This window comes from Brachionichthys hirsutus, chromosome 7 (assembly GCF_040956055.1).
Source record: "Brachionichthys hirsutus isolate HB-005 chromosome 7, CSIRO-AGI_Bhir_v1, whole genome shotgun sequence".
NCBI classification, from domain to species: Eukaryota; Metazoa; Chordata; class Actinopteri; order Lophiiformes; family Brachionichthyidae; genus Brachionichthys; species Brachionichthys hirsutus.
The window spans coordinates 11,669,046-11,683,670 of record NC_090903.1 but is presented as its reverse complement, the minus strand read 5'-3'; the positions used below and the strand labels follow the sequence as shown (position 1 = coordinate 11,683,670).

Genomic DNA, 14,625 nt, shown 5'->3' with positions numbered 1-14,625 from the left:
GTAAAAATCACGATGGCCATTTAATGCTACGTCTTTCATGTTCTCTCCTGTGAAAATGAATGTCGCCGTTTGACAGGTGGACAAGATCAAGTCCCTCATGAGCCTGATTCCAGACTTCGCTGACAAGATGTGGCTGAGCGCTAACTTGATGAAATGCCATTGTAAGCCTCACACACCGACGCACGCATGCAACACACACGTGCGTGCGTTCAGGGGTTACGAGAACACATGTCCTCCATTGAGGTAGCTGTCCTGGCTAGCCTAGCGTGCTAATTGAAACACGGCCCACCACTCGGCTTTCCCCCCCTCTCATTTTCTTGACTCCTCTCCCTTCTACTTTGTCTTTTTGTCTTCATTCGTTTGTCCTCCCATCAATTCCTTCGCCGACACCCTCCCCTCGCTTTTCGACTGACCGCCTTACCCTCCCCGTCTCCCCTTCTTCGTAGCGTGTCGCACCAGAGACGAGCAGACATGACTATTTAATTAGCGTTAGCCAAGCTGGTCGGTCAAGACGTCCACAGGGGACACAATTAGCGATGCTCTACTCCCCTCGGTTCTCTGCCCCGTCCTTCCACTTTCATCGTTTCGTTCTTTGCGAGTTTTTTGTTTTTCTTCCTCCGTGCGTCGCTCGTCGTCGTGTCCGTCTGTCTCTTCGTGCCTCACATTTATCGGCATTCACTCACAGCAACAGAAAGAAAGAACCGAAAGGTGCCGATTGAAGCTCTGCATTATTGTAAGGATTTGATATTTAAGAGTTTTGAATCATCGTACAGATCAATCTCGAATGCGCACACACACACACACACAAACACACACACATATTCCAAGATGTCTGCATTCAAATAAGACATTTGCATGCAGACTTTTTCTGACTTTTAGTTTCTTATTCCCTCTGGTCTGACAGATGTGGATAATGATTTAACGTCAGCCAAGGTGCTGTACAATCAGATGCAGGAGGAAGGGACGCCCGTCGACGATCTGTCCCTCAAACGGCTCGCTGTCCTCTACAAAAATGCGGGGGAGGACCTGCCCTTCACCGAACCCACTGTGAGTCCCACGAAGACAAATCTGACTGGATCCGGCTTCTAAAGTGTGAGTATTTGTGTATTCTGCACCGCCTCTCGTGCGACAGAATAAAGTGTAGTGAAATCAGAGAATCATTTACTTCATTCTAGAACGGGACTCGTTTGTCTTTACCTCCCAAACATATTTGGATCTGCTCATTGACAGGAGAAATCAAGTTCTCCGGTCTGTGTCCCAGCCTCGCCACAAGTTTCACTCAGATCCGAGATCTTTGCGTGACCCTGTTGTCAATTGCAAACCTTGCAAACATTATTTTAAAAAAAAAACCCATCGCGTTTTCTGTCAAGAGAAAAGGCAAAGAGTCGGTAATGATGGTTCCGGTCTTTCACCTTCAAATGTTTAACATCGCGATATGGCAGACGGGCCTGCAGCCAGCTTCCGTAATTGTAATTCGGGTGAGCTGAACCTTTGAAGGCGTTTTAAACTCCTGCCAGGATCTCGTGTTCTTTCCCTCCCCTTCCGAAGTGAACGCGACTGTTTAGGAGCATTAATTACTCCATTAATGAGCGTACAAAGTGAGAAGCTAGTGTAATCTGCTAAAAGAAAAAGAAACAAATGGCCCCCCCACAGCCGTGGATCAAAACACCGATTAATTAGCTGGGAGTGGCAGCGTGTTTGAGTGTTCGGGGAGTTTGCTGCAAATCCCTTATTTGTGTATTAATGGGGGGGTTTAAAGATGAAACGATGCAACCTGGTTGGAAGGTGGAGAATATTTAGACGGACCCAAGAGGGCTCCAGTGCTGCTTTGTTTTGGGGGGGGGGGGCAGAGCACCGTTTCTCTGATGGACGATTGTCTTTCCTTGTCTTTTAAATTTTATGCAGCTATCCTGAGAAATAACCTGAGAGAAGAGGAAGACGGAGGCATAAACACCCGCTCCCCTCCTCTTCATCTTTGCATCCATCCGGATTCCACTGCGATCTTTTTTTTTTTTTTTTTTTACAGTAGTTGTTTAATCTTAATTGTGCTTTAGTGACGATGTTGCTGTTGAGCTGTGTTCCATTCCGACTGCTGCGCTGCTGATAATGTTCCTGAAGATGATGTTGAAAATACACAGAAGTATTTATCATAATAAAAGATGTCAGGGATCCACATTTGGTGTGCCTGGGGTGTTTTGTGTGGCTTGACTGTTGGGTATGTGATGGTAAAAATGATCAGAAGGCAAAGCACAAGTGCGATCATTACGTTAACGACGGCTGAGTTCCATTTAGATGCTCCGGTTAGGCTGCGTGTCAACACTGGAGGAGGATCTGAACCTGCTTAAAGTTGGTGTGTAGTCTGAATATCCATATCAGAAATTACCGAGTGAATAAAAAGATCCCTCCACTGTTTTTATGAAGGTTTTGTGTGATGCTGAAATGTCAATCAGAAGACTGCAGGGTTACAACTCGCTGTACCGTGTAACCGAGTAAAGAAGCCGACAAAGTAAACACGATCAAGTGGAGCAGTTTGATTTAATACTTTAGTCAGTTGGACTCAAACCATGTCTGCAAAATATTTATCAGGCTTTTGCACCAGTGCAAAAATACACAGATTATGTAATCTTCAATCTGAGGACTCTTCCCCCCCCCCCCCCCCTGTACTCCCTATACTGTTAAGCTTAATAACCGTACATATACAAAGAAGATAAAGCTGTGGGGGGGGGAAAGATTGTAAAAGCTGCAGAGGGATATCAGAGGATTCTACAGTGCTCTGCTGACACCCAGCGGCAGACGGCGGTACTGTAATCAAGGACCACAACAAGTGGGCAATTTCTATCTTCATGAATTTACATTTATCCTCAAATCCTAGTTTGGTTCTGGGATTATATCATGATTTCCTTTGAACAAGCCTGAGAAGAAAGGGGGTGCAAGTCTATAAATAAGGTTCCTTTTAATACACCGAGGGAAAACTCAAGGTCACTTCATGTATCGAGGGCTGGAGTTTCTGAAGTTGAAATTGTTATGAGGCTTTGACATCCTCAAACGAAACGCCGCTTAAAGGCACGTGGTAATAAGGGTGTGGCTTATTGTCGAACCAGCCGAACTAGGGCCCAAATCCCAGTATGTCCTTCCTCGCGCCGTACAAAAAGCGTCCCCCCGATGTTGTGTGATAGAAGGCAGCACACGACCTAATGGTTAAAAGCGGCCCAGACAGATGTTCACCAGTCCTGACTGGACTTCTGTTTGATAAATTTTAGGCACAAGTAGTAAAGCATCATGAAGCTCAGGCAGACGGCCAGCAGGACCAGGTAGCACGAGTACAGCGGGTACTGGTTCATGTACATGATGTCCAACACCTGAGAGGAAACCCGAGAGCACTTTGGTTGTAGATATTTTTCTGATTTTGAATGAGTCGTTTCTAACTCACGTGTATGCCATCCACATTGATGGTGGCGTTTGCGATGGTGAAGGGGTACTCGTTGCCCCTGAACTGCACCTGCAGCATGCCCTCGAAGCCCCAGCGCATGAAGGAGGTGTGGGAAATCCACGACGCCACTGTGGAGTCAAAGTTATAAGCGTCACGTACTGGCCAGCGTCTTTTCCACAATGTTCCTCCTCGTGTGCTCCTCGAACTCCGTCTCCTCACCCAGCCACATGTTCTCCAGGCTGATGACGAAGCCGCCGGTCAAGTAGAAGACGGTGAACAAGGCGTTGCCCATGAAGGCCGAGGTCTGCAGGGTGGGCAGCGCAGCGGCGACAAACAGAGCCATGGCTCTGCTGCAGTAAACCATCAGCCACACCAGCAGGAAGTTGAGCAGGAAACGCTCGGGGGCCTCGTTGAGCCCGGCCAGCCAGTAGATGGGCAGGCCGTACACCAAGGTGAACACGCAGTGCTCTGGCAGCTCCCCCAGGACCTGAATGTGGAGCACACACACACACACACACCATCACGTGTTGCAGTACCGTGCACCACACTGGAGCTGCTTTGCCGCCTGCTAGGTGTAGGACGGTTACCTTAGCGAAGAAGTAGGAGGTGGCGGAGTACATGCCGTCCTCCAGCTCGTGGTAGAGCATGGCTCTCTCTGTGTGACCTGCAGCGAGCATGAAGTTCATGAGGGGCGGAAAAGCCAGAAAATCTTGGATCAATTTGACTCGATTTGCCAGTAGCAAAAGCCTCTCCAAGGATTTCTCGCAAGTATTACATTAGAATAGTGTATTTGATTTGTGTTTCCTTCCCATCTTTTTAGTTCCTGTGTGCACGATACGCTGTGATGTTTGTCAAAACAGATATCCTTCTGGAAACTGCTTCACAATAATGGTAAAAAAAAAAATACGTGTAATTTTTTTATTTCGAACGTTTTGCTCATATTTCCCATCATATTCAGGAGACAAGTCTGCTGTGGCTGTAGGAGAATCTAAAGACAATCACAAAGGGATCAGGTCGATGAAACAAGCTGCACACGTCAGAGAAATCCACCGTCTCTACTCTCCCGGTGTCGTTTTTGATCACCTTTATTCACTAACGCCTGACCTTGTGTGCCTTTGAAGCCCACCCACACCCACTCCCACTCTCACCCTCGCCCACAGCTGCCGTGACTCACATTTGGCTATGACGTCCAGCACCACAGCGAACGGGGTGAGAGCCCCGATCATGTAGAGGAGGGCGACGGTGTCCTGAATGGACAGACGCTGCTCTCCTGCCCCGTAGTAGAGACAGCCGACCAGCAGTGACATGAGGAGAGCCTCGAAGCCGTGAACCAATAGCGTGACCAGATCTCTGTAGTCGTTGTACATGTGACGCCTGAGGGGCGTTGCCCAGACGATAATAGATAACAAAATACAAGTTAGCATGCAGATTAACAACACTTTAAGTATTGCAGGTCGTCCGCTGACCTGATGAGGATCATGAATTGCTGCAGTTTGCCAGGTAGTCGGCGTCTTTGCTTGGCGATGGCGATGACTTCCTCTTCATCGCCTGCCTCCACCTGCTGGGAACTGAAGACGAGACTCCGATAAACCGCTTCGCAAGAGATGGCGGTAAATAAGTGAGCGTAAAAAGAAGGACTCTCTAGAAAGGAATATTCACGTCACACACGTGTCAGACTGTCCCCCGTCCGTCCCAGCTGGTCTCCACATGTGATCCTCCGTGTCCCTGACCTTTTCCATGAACTGCTCGGACAGGATTCTGGCCTGCTCCAAACACTCGGCTTCCCGGTCCAAACTGCGCCGGTCGATGCTGATCAGATCGACTGGACAGAGCAGAGGCGGGGGGGGGGGGGGGCAGGGGGGGTTACAGTCCCACAACACATCTGGTGGTATGAGCCATGAACGGGACAGACGGATCTACCGTAGAAGTCTGACGGGTTGCAGTATCGTGGGCAGGGGTACCCCAGGGCAGTGAAGTACGGCACCATGTCGCGAGCGCCGCCGCAGTAAATGGCCGAACCCGATGACATCAGGACAACGAGGTCGAAGAGCTGGAAGATGTCCGAGCGGGGCTGGTGGACCGACAGCAGGACCAGCCGATTGCCCCGGGCCAGGCGGGACAGCGTGATCACCAGATTATGGGCCGTGAAGCTGTCCAGACCCGACGTGGGCTCATCCAGAATCAGAATGCCTGCGGCGTGACGGTCAGCTGATCGGTGATCAATGAACATTGGATTGATTCCCATTCGGGGACTCACCGGGGTTCCAGAGCAGCTGGACAGCGATGCTGACTCTCCTCCGCTCCCCGCCGGACACCCCCCTCACGTAGTCATTCCCCACCCGGGTGTTTGCACACTGTCTCAGCCGCAGCTCGGCGATGACATCATCAACCTGAGACGCAGCGGAGACACGCGTGTATATCTTACATCCCTTGCTGGTGGACACTGCTGTCCCATCTAAATGAAGATGGCATGTCCCGCCTCACCCTCTGGTCCCTCTGAGCCTGGGCGAAGTGGGTGGGGAGCCTCAGCTTGGCGACGAAGGCGAGGGTCTCACGGACGGTGAGGTGAGGAAGGAGGCGGTCATCCTGGCGGACGTGAGCGATGCTCTTCTTCACCAGCTGGGGCGTGTTGGGCTTCCGGTTGATCAGGATCTGACCAGACGTCATCGTCCCGCCCTCATCGCGGCATGTGATGATGTCCAGTAGAGACGTTTTACCACAACCTGGGAGAAGGACATTTAAGAATAGGAAAGATCAAAATGATTCAACTCTATAGAAATCAAAGGCAGGTCCAGGAAGTAGACCGATCCCTCTCCTGCTGCTGCTGCTGGAGTCTCAGGGTGTGCATGCTTTTTATCCGATGATCTTATTTCCAGGAACTTTTAGCTTTTAGGTGCATGTCCCTTGTGCCCCCCCCCCTCCGGGTCTCACCTGAGCTGCCGATGAGCGCCAGCATCTGTCCGCTGTGGACCCGGAGGCTGAGGTTGTTGATGGCCTTCTGCTTGTTTCCCTTTATCTCCCACGGCAATTTGAACTCCGACAACCTCTCGTACCAGGGGATCTGAGCCGCCGTGTCCACCTGGGGACGCGTTCAGACACGCTTATAGTTGGGCCGACCTTTGACAGGTAAAACAGGAGAGCCGATAGCCGACCTCATAATGCAGGTCGTTGACCTCCAGCTCATTGCATCCTCCGCTGTAGGTGAAGTAGAGACTGCTGTCTTCCTCGGCTGAGAACAGCTCCGTGTCCTGGTGCTGTCAAGCGGAGGACTTTTTTAAAATCATTTGTATTTTCTGACGCCGCTTTAGCATCTGCACGTTACATTTGAATTTCTGCAAACAAGTGTGTCGCGCATTTGTGCAAATATTTACTGCAGCCCAGCTGTGGCTCCAGAGTCCACCTGAAAATCATATTTTAAGGCCAGCTTCAAAATACTCAATTATTCTAAAATGGAAGTAGACATTCCCAAATGAAATCACATTCACATATATTAAAATATATTTGACACATTAAACATGAGTTATCTGATCTGTGGGCATTTTGAACAGATGTTACGGCATGTCTTTGACTTTTCTCTCAGTGGAGGTGAAGTCATAAACGATGCCTTGCTTTATCGAGGGATCGGCGGCAGCTCTTCCCGATGTTTACCTGATCTCACCGCTCACCTGCGTCGAGCCATTTGTGTCCATGATGATGCAAGATGCTGGTTGAGCGGACGGTTAAAGGGTCAATGCCCCTCTTTTCCTTCCTGTGCCCAGTTCCAGTCTCTCTCCTACTACCAGGGTCTGCTTTATTCCCGTCCGTCCTGCTTCTTCGTCTCGTCTCCTGCCACACTCCTCCTCGTCTCCGGATTCATGTCGTGCCAACCCTTGACCTGTTCTCCTCCGGCAGTCGTATCGTTTCTGATCGCCACGCACAATTTGAGGACAGAGGTGAAAGTGACAACTGTCAGTGGACTCGGCATCTGCGTTTGTTTCCCCTCCGTCTTCTTTATACGGCTCCAGATCAAAGTTCTCTGAGATAGCGCAACCTTCGCCGTGTGTTTATGGCTCCTGGGAGACATCGCTGTCCTCACACTGCTGCGTTTGACAGGGAATGTGTGCAGAGAAAGCGACCTGTGGGACACGTGGACATGAGGGGACCGGTTTAAGGGAGACTCGATACGGCACTGGTTGGAGACATGGACAGATCTTACTCGATACGGTCGAGCCAAGAGGACAGAAGCAAAGCCACAGAGTCCTTTAAGTTTGTGTCGGAGGTGAGGAGGGACGTGTGGAGAGACGGAGGAGAGGAGCGAACCGAGCCCTCCAGCTGTCTCAGTGTCAGCAAGATCTCCTACACGGTCAGGTAAATGGACAGGAGGTGGCTGAGAGACAGATGGGAGGACTCAAATCCACCAAAGGACCGTAAACATATTCTGTTATTACATATCCGTCAGGTCTGCGTTCAAACCCAGTCGTGTGTGTGTGTGTTGCAGCGAGCATGTAGGTCCATGGTGGGACTTACCGTCCTACAGGAAGCGATGGACTCGCCAGATCCTCAACGATGTCTCCTTCCATGTGGACGGTGGACAGATCATGGGTATCCTGGGGAATTCAGGTGCGTCCTCAGCTCGGTCCAGAAAGCAAAGAAACGGCATGTTTTCAGGAGCTTTAAGGTTTAAAGGATCTAAAAACTTTGTCTGGAAAAAGAAATACTGAAGACTATTTGAGATCCACCCGGGAAATGAAATCTAAGTCTAAGTCCAACTTGTAACCAAGGAAACCACCAAACGTGTGCAAAACACAAAACGTGACAGCCCAATGATGCAGAAACGGATGCAACCCCTTCCTACATCCCTCTCTTCACTTCTTGGAGGAAGATAATGCCCATTTTTAATCAGGAATAAACCCACATGGAACCAGATATATCCTGTATTTGTTTTCTTGTGTCTCTCAGGCTCAGGAAAGACCACCTTGTTGGATGCCATTGCAGGGAGGATCGGGAACAGCGGAACGCTGCTGGGCGAGGTCTTCATTAATGGCAGGAAGATGAAGAGGGAGGAGTATCAGGACTGCTTCTCCTACGTGCTGCAGGTGAAGGAACGCCGAGCGCTTCGGCGTCGACACTGATCATAAGCATTAAATAAATGAGCTGCTTGGCGGAGGTCTGCGCTCTCTGAGTGCTTTTCTAGTTTACAGATATTTCAATCTGAAAGAACGAACTGATCTCAAATGTGAAAACAAAATGCTTTGGAGGAGGCGAGCCGTGGGCCTCGGGTTGAACTCGGGATGCATGTAGGGAAGTTCCTCGTGTCCAAGCGTCATTAGGACCAAACTACAGATTGAATGAACACACACCGTTTCACACAAACTCCTGAAACACTCCTCTGGTCTGTGGCAGAAACGAACCGCGGACCCTCGCTGGCCTCCTCATACATGTCATCTCTCAATGAGAGGTGCTGGAGTGTGTCCAAACCCTGAATTATAAACGCTGCCTCTCAAATCGTCTCCCTCTTCCAGCTGATAGCAGCCCCCCCCCCCCCCCCTCTGCTCCCTAAGCCTCGTCATTAACTTCCCCCCGCTAAGCTGCAGATGAGCCCGGCGATATGAGCTCCTGATATTAAAGCCATTCGGATGAGAGACCGAGGAGAGGTGGGATTGGTGAACGAGGGTTCAGCGGGTCCGTGTGAGGAAGGCGTGCGTCTATCTGGGGGCGCGCATGCATCCTATACGGAGGGACACAATGTATGGCAAAAAGCGTATCTGCTGCAGCACCAGCGTTTAAAGAATCATTCTAGATCAGGGGTGGGCAAACCTTTTGACTCGCGGGCCACAATGGGCTCTAAGGGGGCGGGGCCAGGAACCGATGTTGGCGCGTTTGTGTGAATATAAAGACACGACAGGAACAGACTTAGCCTTTTACAGGGAAAAGGGAAAAGGAATGAGGTATAATTATAATAAAATGTAATTTAATTATATATTTTGGACAAGTTTGGTGGGCCGGATTAAGAAGCCCCCCGGGCCGTAGTTTGCCCATGACTGTTCTAGATAGTTTGATTGCTGACGGATGCTGTCGCTTATCTCCCCTCCGAGTCGAGACGTTGAAGACGGCTTCGGCCTCAAGGAGCGCAGAAGCAATTATAGAATGTATTCCCAGTAGAAATAAAACATCCGTGAGATCGTAGTTTCCTATCCGTGAGATCGTAGTTTCCTATCCGTGAGATTGTAGTTTCCTATCCGTGAGATCGTAGTTCCCTATCCTTGAGATCGTAGTTTCCTATCCGTGAGATCGTAGTTTCCTATCCGTGAGATCGTAGTTTCCTATCCGTGAGATCGTAGTTCCCTATCAGCGCCTGTTCTTCCTCCAGAGCGATAACCTGCTGAGCTACCTGACGGTGGAGGAGACGCTGACCTACACGGCCCAGCTGGCCCTGCGGAAACACTCGGCCGAAGCCATCAAGAAGAAGGTGCGTTCCAAACAGGCGCTCCGGTTTAAAGAGGCTTTGGGATTATGAAGGTCTGTAAATCTAATCTGCAGGTGTCGGCGGTGATGGCCGAGCTGAGTCTGACCCATGTGGCCCACAACGTTATCGGAGGCCGGGTTTTCCCAGGGATCTCTGGTGGCGAGAGGAGGAGGGTCTCCATCGCCAGTCAGCTCCTTCAGGACCCGAGTGAGTCTCTCCCCTACGGAGGGTTCGTCTCTCGATCTTCACCGACGTCAGACATTCAAAGGGGCGCTCATGCCGCAACGTCGTCATGATGATGACCCAGAAGAAGAGAGGGGAGGTTTTGAGGCATGTTGTACGCAGTAATATTCCGTACGTATACCGCAGGAAGCGACAGAACTGGAGGCAGGACCGAGTTCTCCACATGTCTCCTCCGAGTTTTAGAAGTTCCACAGTGGAACACAAAGGGATTTATGCGAGTGAGGAATAAGGAGAGGAGTGAGAAAGGGACAGAGGGAAAGACGGAGAAGAGTAATAAAAGGGTGGGTTATCGTCACGCCACCAGGAGAATGAGCAGAGACCATCATCTGGCTGAGTGTGTCTCATCCCAGGTGTGGTTTATCAGGTCTGGGGTCCTCCAGGGAGGACGAAGGGTCTCAGTCCTCATTGAGGATTAGAATGGCCGCGGACACACACACACACACACACACGCAGTCACACACTTTGTTCCTATTTGCTGCCTCGCCAATCAACCAGGAAATGAATTAATCTTGCAATTAAAGCATCGGCTAATTCCACTCTGCTTTTCATAAAGCAAAGAGGCAATCTTTTAATTGTCCTAATTAGAGCAATTAACTAAAAAAAAGAGCGAGAGAACTAATTTATCTTCACAAGTGGAGTTGGCCCCGCTGAGAGCCGCTGCGTGCGTCAAAGAGCGTTTAAAAGTTTCCAACTAAAAGGAGGAAAAAGAAGTTCTCGTTTCTTTCCTTTGTTCTCTGCGCTTCAATGAGTGACAGGCCTGAAGGAGGAGGAGGGTGATGATGATGATGATGATGATGATGATGATGATGATGTCATTTGCAGGGGTGATCCTATTGGACGAGCCGACCACCGGCTTGGACAGCATGACGGCCAATCAGATTGTGGTGCTGCTGGCCGAGCTGGCCAAGAGGAACCGTATCGTCATAGTAACCATCCACCAACCACGCTCCGAGCTCTTCAAGGTGAGCTCGGAGCCGAAGTGACGTTAAAAAGAGAAACTTTCTTCAAACAGATTTACACGTTTTCCCGCCCTATTTTAAAACAACGTGCACATGATGAACGACGTTCCGCCCATTTCCGGTTCCCTTTGTTCATAATATACAAACATTGATCCATAAACGTCCTGAAAACAATTCACCTTCCAGGTGTTCAGCAGAATAGCGATCATGAGTGGAGGGGAGCTGGTGTTCTGCGGGCAGCCGGGGGAGATGGTGGACTTCTTCGGCCAATGCGGCTACGAGTGTCCGGAATACTGCAACCCGTTTGACATCTACGGTACCGGACGACGGCCCGCGCCCGTGCATTCACACGAAACGAACTGTGTGGCGTGACCTTAAAGCCGCTGTCGTGTGTCACACAGTCGACTTCACCTCGGTGGACACTCGCAACAGCGAGAGGGAGGCGGCGACCTTCAGCCGCATGCACGAGATCGCCTCGTCCTACCGGAGGTCCGCCGTGTACCGGAGCATGCTGGGACAGATGGAGCGGAGCCTGCAGAGGACGGACAAGCCGGAAGTGCCCTTCAAGAGCAAGGAGTCGCCCAGCGGGGCCGCCAAACTGCAGGTTCTGCTCAGGTCAGTGTTGAGCAAGGCTTTTTATTTTTATTTTATTGGAACAAATGAAAATACAGATTTTCAATGAGGATAGGAAATATAGAAACAGAATGTAACGATACTGAGGGGATAACTTAGCATATGTACAAACAGGAAGGAAAAAAAACTTTCATTCAAATACTGTATGTTACAAAAAAACTTTCATTCAAATACTGTACATTACAATGTCCAGCCCGGTCCCTGTCCAGCCCGTTTATGTGAAGTTCATTGACTTTTATTTACTGTGTTTTTTGCTTGTAGACGGACAACCAGAAACCTCTCCAGAGACAGGATTGGGGTTCTGATGCGCCTGTCCCAGAACCTGATCTACGGCCTCTTCGTGGCCTTCTTCGTGATCCATTTAGACATGGACGTCAGCAAGGGCGCCGTGCAGGACCGCATCGGCATCATCTACCAGTGCATCGGGGCCTCTCCCTACACCGGCATGCTGAACGCCGTGGCTCTGTGTGAGTCCGTCCAACACACATCTACACTCTGCTTTCTGTCAACTTACACTTACACGCGGTTTCTGTTCAAGTTATGTAAAGTTCAGTTCTGATCTTGTCAGTCTGTGTTTTGTGTTTGTAACTTGGTATTTGTGTGGCCCAAACACAAGCCGTTTTCCTTTTTCATCTGAGAACTTCCCACATTAAGGTCAAAGATCGTTTGTTACCTACATTATGATGACATGTATCACCTCTTAAAGCCCATCTCCACATTTACTTGATGCCTTAGGTCAGAGTTGGGCAAACGTTTTGACTCGCGGGCCACAATTGGTTCTAAAATTTGACAGAGGGGCCGGGTCGGGAACAGATGGATTGAGTATTTGTGTGAACTAATATAAATGACATGTAAAAGACATTACATGAAAGGATTTGGCCTTTTACAGGCAGCATTACAGGGAAAAGGTCAAATTAATGGGGTTTAATTATAATACAATTTAATTTAATGATATAATTTAGACAAGTTCGGCGGGCCGGATTAAAAAGACCAACGGGCCGTATATGGCCCCCGGGCCTTGGTTTGCCCATGCCTGCCTTAGGTTATGTTAAAAGATTATATCGACAACGACGTGTGTTATTAACGCGCATGAGGTGATGATCTGTTTCCTGTTCCGTGCGCACGCAGCCGAGTGAGCTGTGCTTTTAGAGTTCTGTGTTTCATAGACACTGTGGATAAGAAGTGTGATAAAACACTGACTGGAGCAGAAGTCACGGCAGAATTAAAAGCACCCAGACAGCTGGGGGGGGGGGGGGGGGGGGGGGTCAATAAAGACTGATAGGATCAAGGTGAAATGAGGCCTCCAAGAACACTGGGTTGCACAATGAAAGAGAAATGATCCATTCCCTGCTCAACAAATCTGTAGCGAGCAAGTAAAATAAATACTATATTTATACACATTATGTATATAAATATATATGTATACACCCCTGATTCTTTCAATTAGGTGAGTATAGTGTGTAGAATACAGAATAAAGGTTGACATCGTCACCCAGCAGGTCCTCGGTTCTGACTTCCTCCTCTCTGCTCCTGCTCCCCGTGTTCTGTGCTTCCTCTCTCTCCCCCCGTCCGACTCTCCCCCGGTTTTCCCGAACAGTCCCGGTGCTACGAGCCATCGGTGATCAGGAGAGTCAGGATGGGCTTTACAGTAAATGGCAAATGTTCCTGGCCTACATCTTCCACATCCTGCCCTTCAGCATCATCAGCGTTTTCATCTTTTCCTCTTTCCTTTACTGGTGGGTACCTGGAGCGCCACGTTCATCTCCCTTTAGGCTTTCATTGATTTCATGCTCCTAATCCGTAACATTTAAACCATTAGCACTAACTCTGTTGTTTTCCACCCAGGACCGTGGGGATGCATCCCGACAGCTTACGCTTCCTGTGTTTCAGCGCCGTCGTCCAGGTGCCACACATCGTAGGTGAGCTGATGGGCAGATGGCTGTCACGTTTACACCCTTTTTATTTTAGCTTTAGCAGTGTGTCTTGGTGCCCCCCCCCCCTTCAGGTGAGCTGCTGACTGTGGTGCTGTTAGGAGTGGTCCAAGACCCCAACATGGTCAACAGTGGAGTGGCTCTGCTAAACATCGCAGGGATCTTGGTGGGATCTGGCTTCCTGAGGTGAGACAGCAAACAATTCCACGGAGGCGGCGTCTCCTCCTCGTCCTGCGGTACCCTCCCGAGCGGCCGCAGAGGTCGTCTCCTTGAATCGGACTTGATGTCAAGGCTTTTATTCAGGAAACGTGCCCACCGAAGACACCTTCCTCTTCCTCTTCCTCTCATCCTCTCATCAGAAGCACCCAGCAGATGCCGCAGATCTTCCAGTGGCTCAGCTACCTGACCTTCCAGAAGTACAGCTGTGAGCTGCTCATCGTCACCGAGTTCCAGGGACTCGACTTCACATGCAGTGAGTCGCTTTCGCCACGGGACCGCGTTCCGAGTCCGCCCACCTCTAGGTCTTATTTAGAGCAGTCGGCCTGCGACTCGGCATTAATAGAACACCACACCTTCCACTTGAGACAGCGTTATGATGGAGGTGGCCATTTGTGGCATCAATATTATGTTTTTATGAGGTTTGAAGTTGTAAAAGTTCAAATACTTGGCTTTGACTTTTGTGCCTGTGGAGGACGACGGGAATATTTTCCCTCACGGCCGAATCAGCAGCATCTTGAAACGCTTACGCTGACGGAACGGGAGATTTTAACCGTGCCTCTCCGTGTTTTGGCAGATGTTTCCAGTGTTTTTCCAGCAGCCTGTCTGATCACTTCAGGTGATCAGATCATCGACGAAGGCTATCCCGGGGCGCCCTCACGATACACACTCGACTTTGTGCTCCTCTACTCCTTCCTCCCCGCCCTCCTGCTTCTGGGCATGATCAGCTTCAAGGTTAGAGACAAACTAGTACGCCATTAAAACCAC

At 49.8% G+C, this 14,625-nt stretch overlaps 3 protein-coding genes across 3 annotated transcripts in view; 2 read left to right on the top strand and 1 right to left on the bottom strand.

The window, feature by feature from the left end:
* Positions 1 to 2,401, top strand: part of lrpprc (leucine-rich pentatricopeptide repeat containing) — a 38,164-nt gene extending 35,763 nt beyond the window's left edge. The window contains exons 34-36 of the mRNA XM_068741638.1: positions 77 to 161; positions 905 to 1,092; positions 1,906 to 2,401. Of these exons, the coding sequence (XP_068597739.1) occupies positions 77 to 161; positions 905 to 1,089 (270 nt within the window). The 3' untranslated portion in view covers positions 1,090 to 1,092; positions 1,906 to 2,401. The remainder of the gene's footprint in view (positions 1 to 76; positions 162 to 904; positions 1,093 to 1,905) is intronic.
* Positions 2,402 to 3,221: 820 nt separating this feature from the next.
* Positions 3,222 to 7,119, bottom strand: abcg8 (ATP-binding cassette, sub-family G (WHITE), member 8). Its single transcript, XM_068741637.1, has 13 exons — positions 7,096 to 7,119; positions 6,583 to 6,684; positions 6,362 to 6,509; positions 5,915 to 6,153; positions 5,688 to 5,820; positions 5,351 to 5,620; positions 5,099 to 5,252; positions 4,897 to 4,998; positions 4,605 to 4,804; positions 4,018 to 4,094; positions 3,650 to 3,917; positions 3,431 to 3,558; positions 3,222 to 3,359 (listed from the first exon to the last, which is right to left on the bottom strand). The coding sequence occupies exons 1-13, from the start codon at positions 7,117 to 7,119 to the stop codon at positions 3,222 to 3,224; spliced, it is 1,983 nt and encodes a 660-aa protein (XP_068597738.1).
* A 491-nt stretch (positions 7,120 to 7,610) lies between these two features.
* abcg5 (ATP-binding cassette, sub-family G (WHITE), member 5) lies at positions 7,611 to 14,619 on the top strand. Its single transcript, XM_068741192.1, has 14 exons — positions 7,611 to 7,777; positions 7,908 to 8,029; positions 8,369 to 8,505; positions 9,780 to 9,878; positions 9,950 to 10,082; positions 10,941 to 11,080; positions 11,264 to 11,393; positions 11,479 to 11,692; positions 11,972 to 12,177; positions 13,308 to 13,446; positions 13,556 to 13,629; positions 13,716 to 13,827; positions 14,001 to 14,113; positions 14,435 to 14,619. The coding sequence occupies exons 1-14, from the start codon at positions 7,611 to 7,613 to the stop codon at positions 14,617 to 14,619; spliced, it is 1,971 nt and encodes a 656-aa protein (XP_068597293.1).
* Positions 14,620 to 14,625: the final 6 nt, after the last annotated feature.

Bases quoted from the DNA above. Each gene is read 5' to 3' on its own strand.
- abcg8 (XM_068741637.1), bottom strand. From the start codon at position 7,119: ATGGACACAAATGGCTCGACGCAG. The intron at 6,685-7,095 runs GTGAGCGGTGAG...TCCGCTTGACAG, and splicing joins ACACAAATGGCTCGACGCAG to CACCAGGACACGGAGCTGTT. The intron at 5,621-5,687 runs GTGAGTCCCCGA...GTCACGCCGCAG, and splicing joins CCAGCTGCTCTGGAACCCCG to GCATTCTGATTCTGGATGAG.
- abcg5 (XM_068741192.1), top strand. From the start codon at position 7,611: ATGGACAGATCTTACTCGATACGGTCGAGCCAAGAGGACAGAAGCAAA. The intron at 8,030-8,368 runs GTGCGTCCTCAG...TGTGTCTCTCAG, and splicing joins GGGTATCCTGGGGAATTCAG to GCTCAGGAAAGACCACCTTG. The intron at 13,447-13,555 runs GTGGGTACCTGG...TTTTCCACCCAG, and splicing joins TTTTCCTCTTTCCTTTACTG to GACCGTGGGGATGCATCCCG.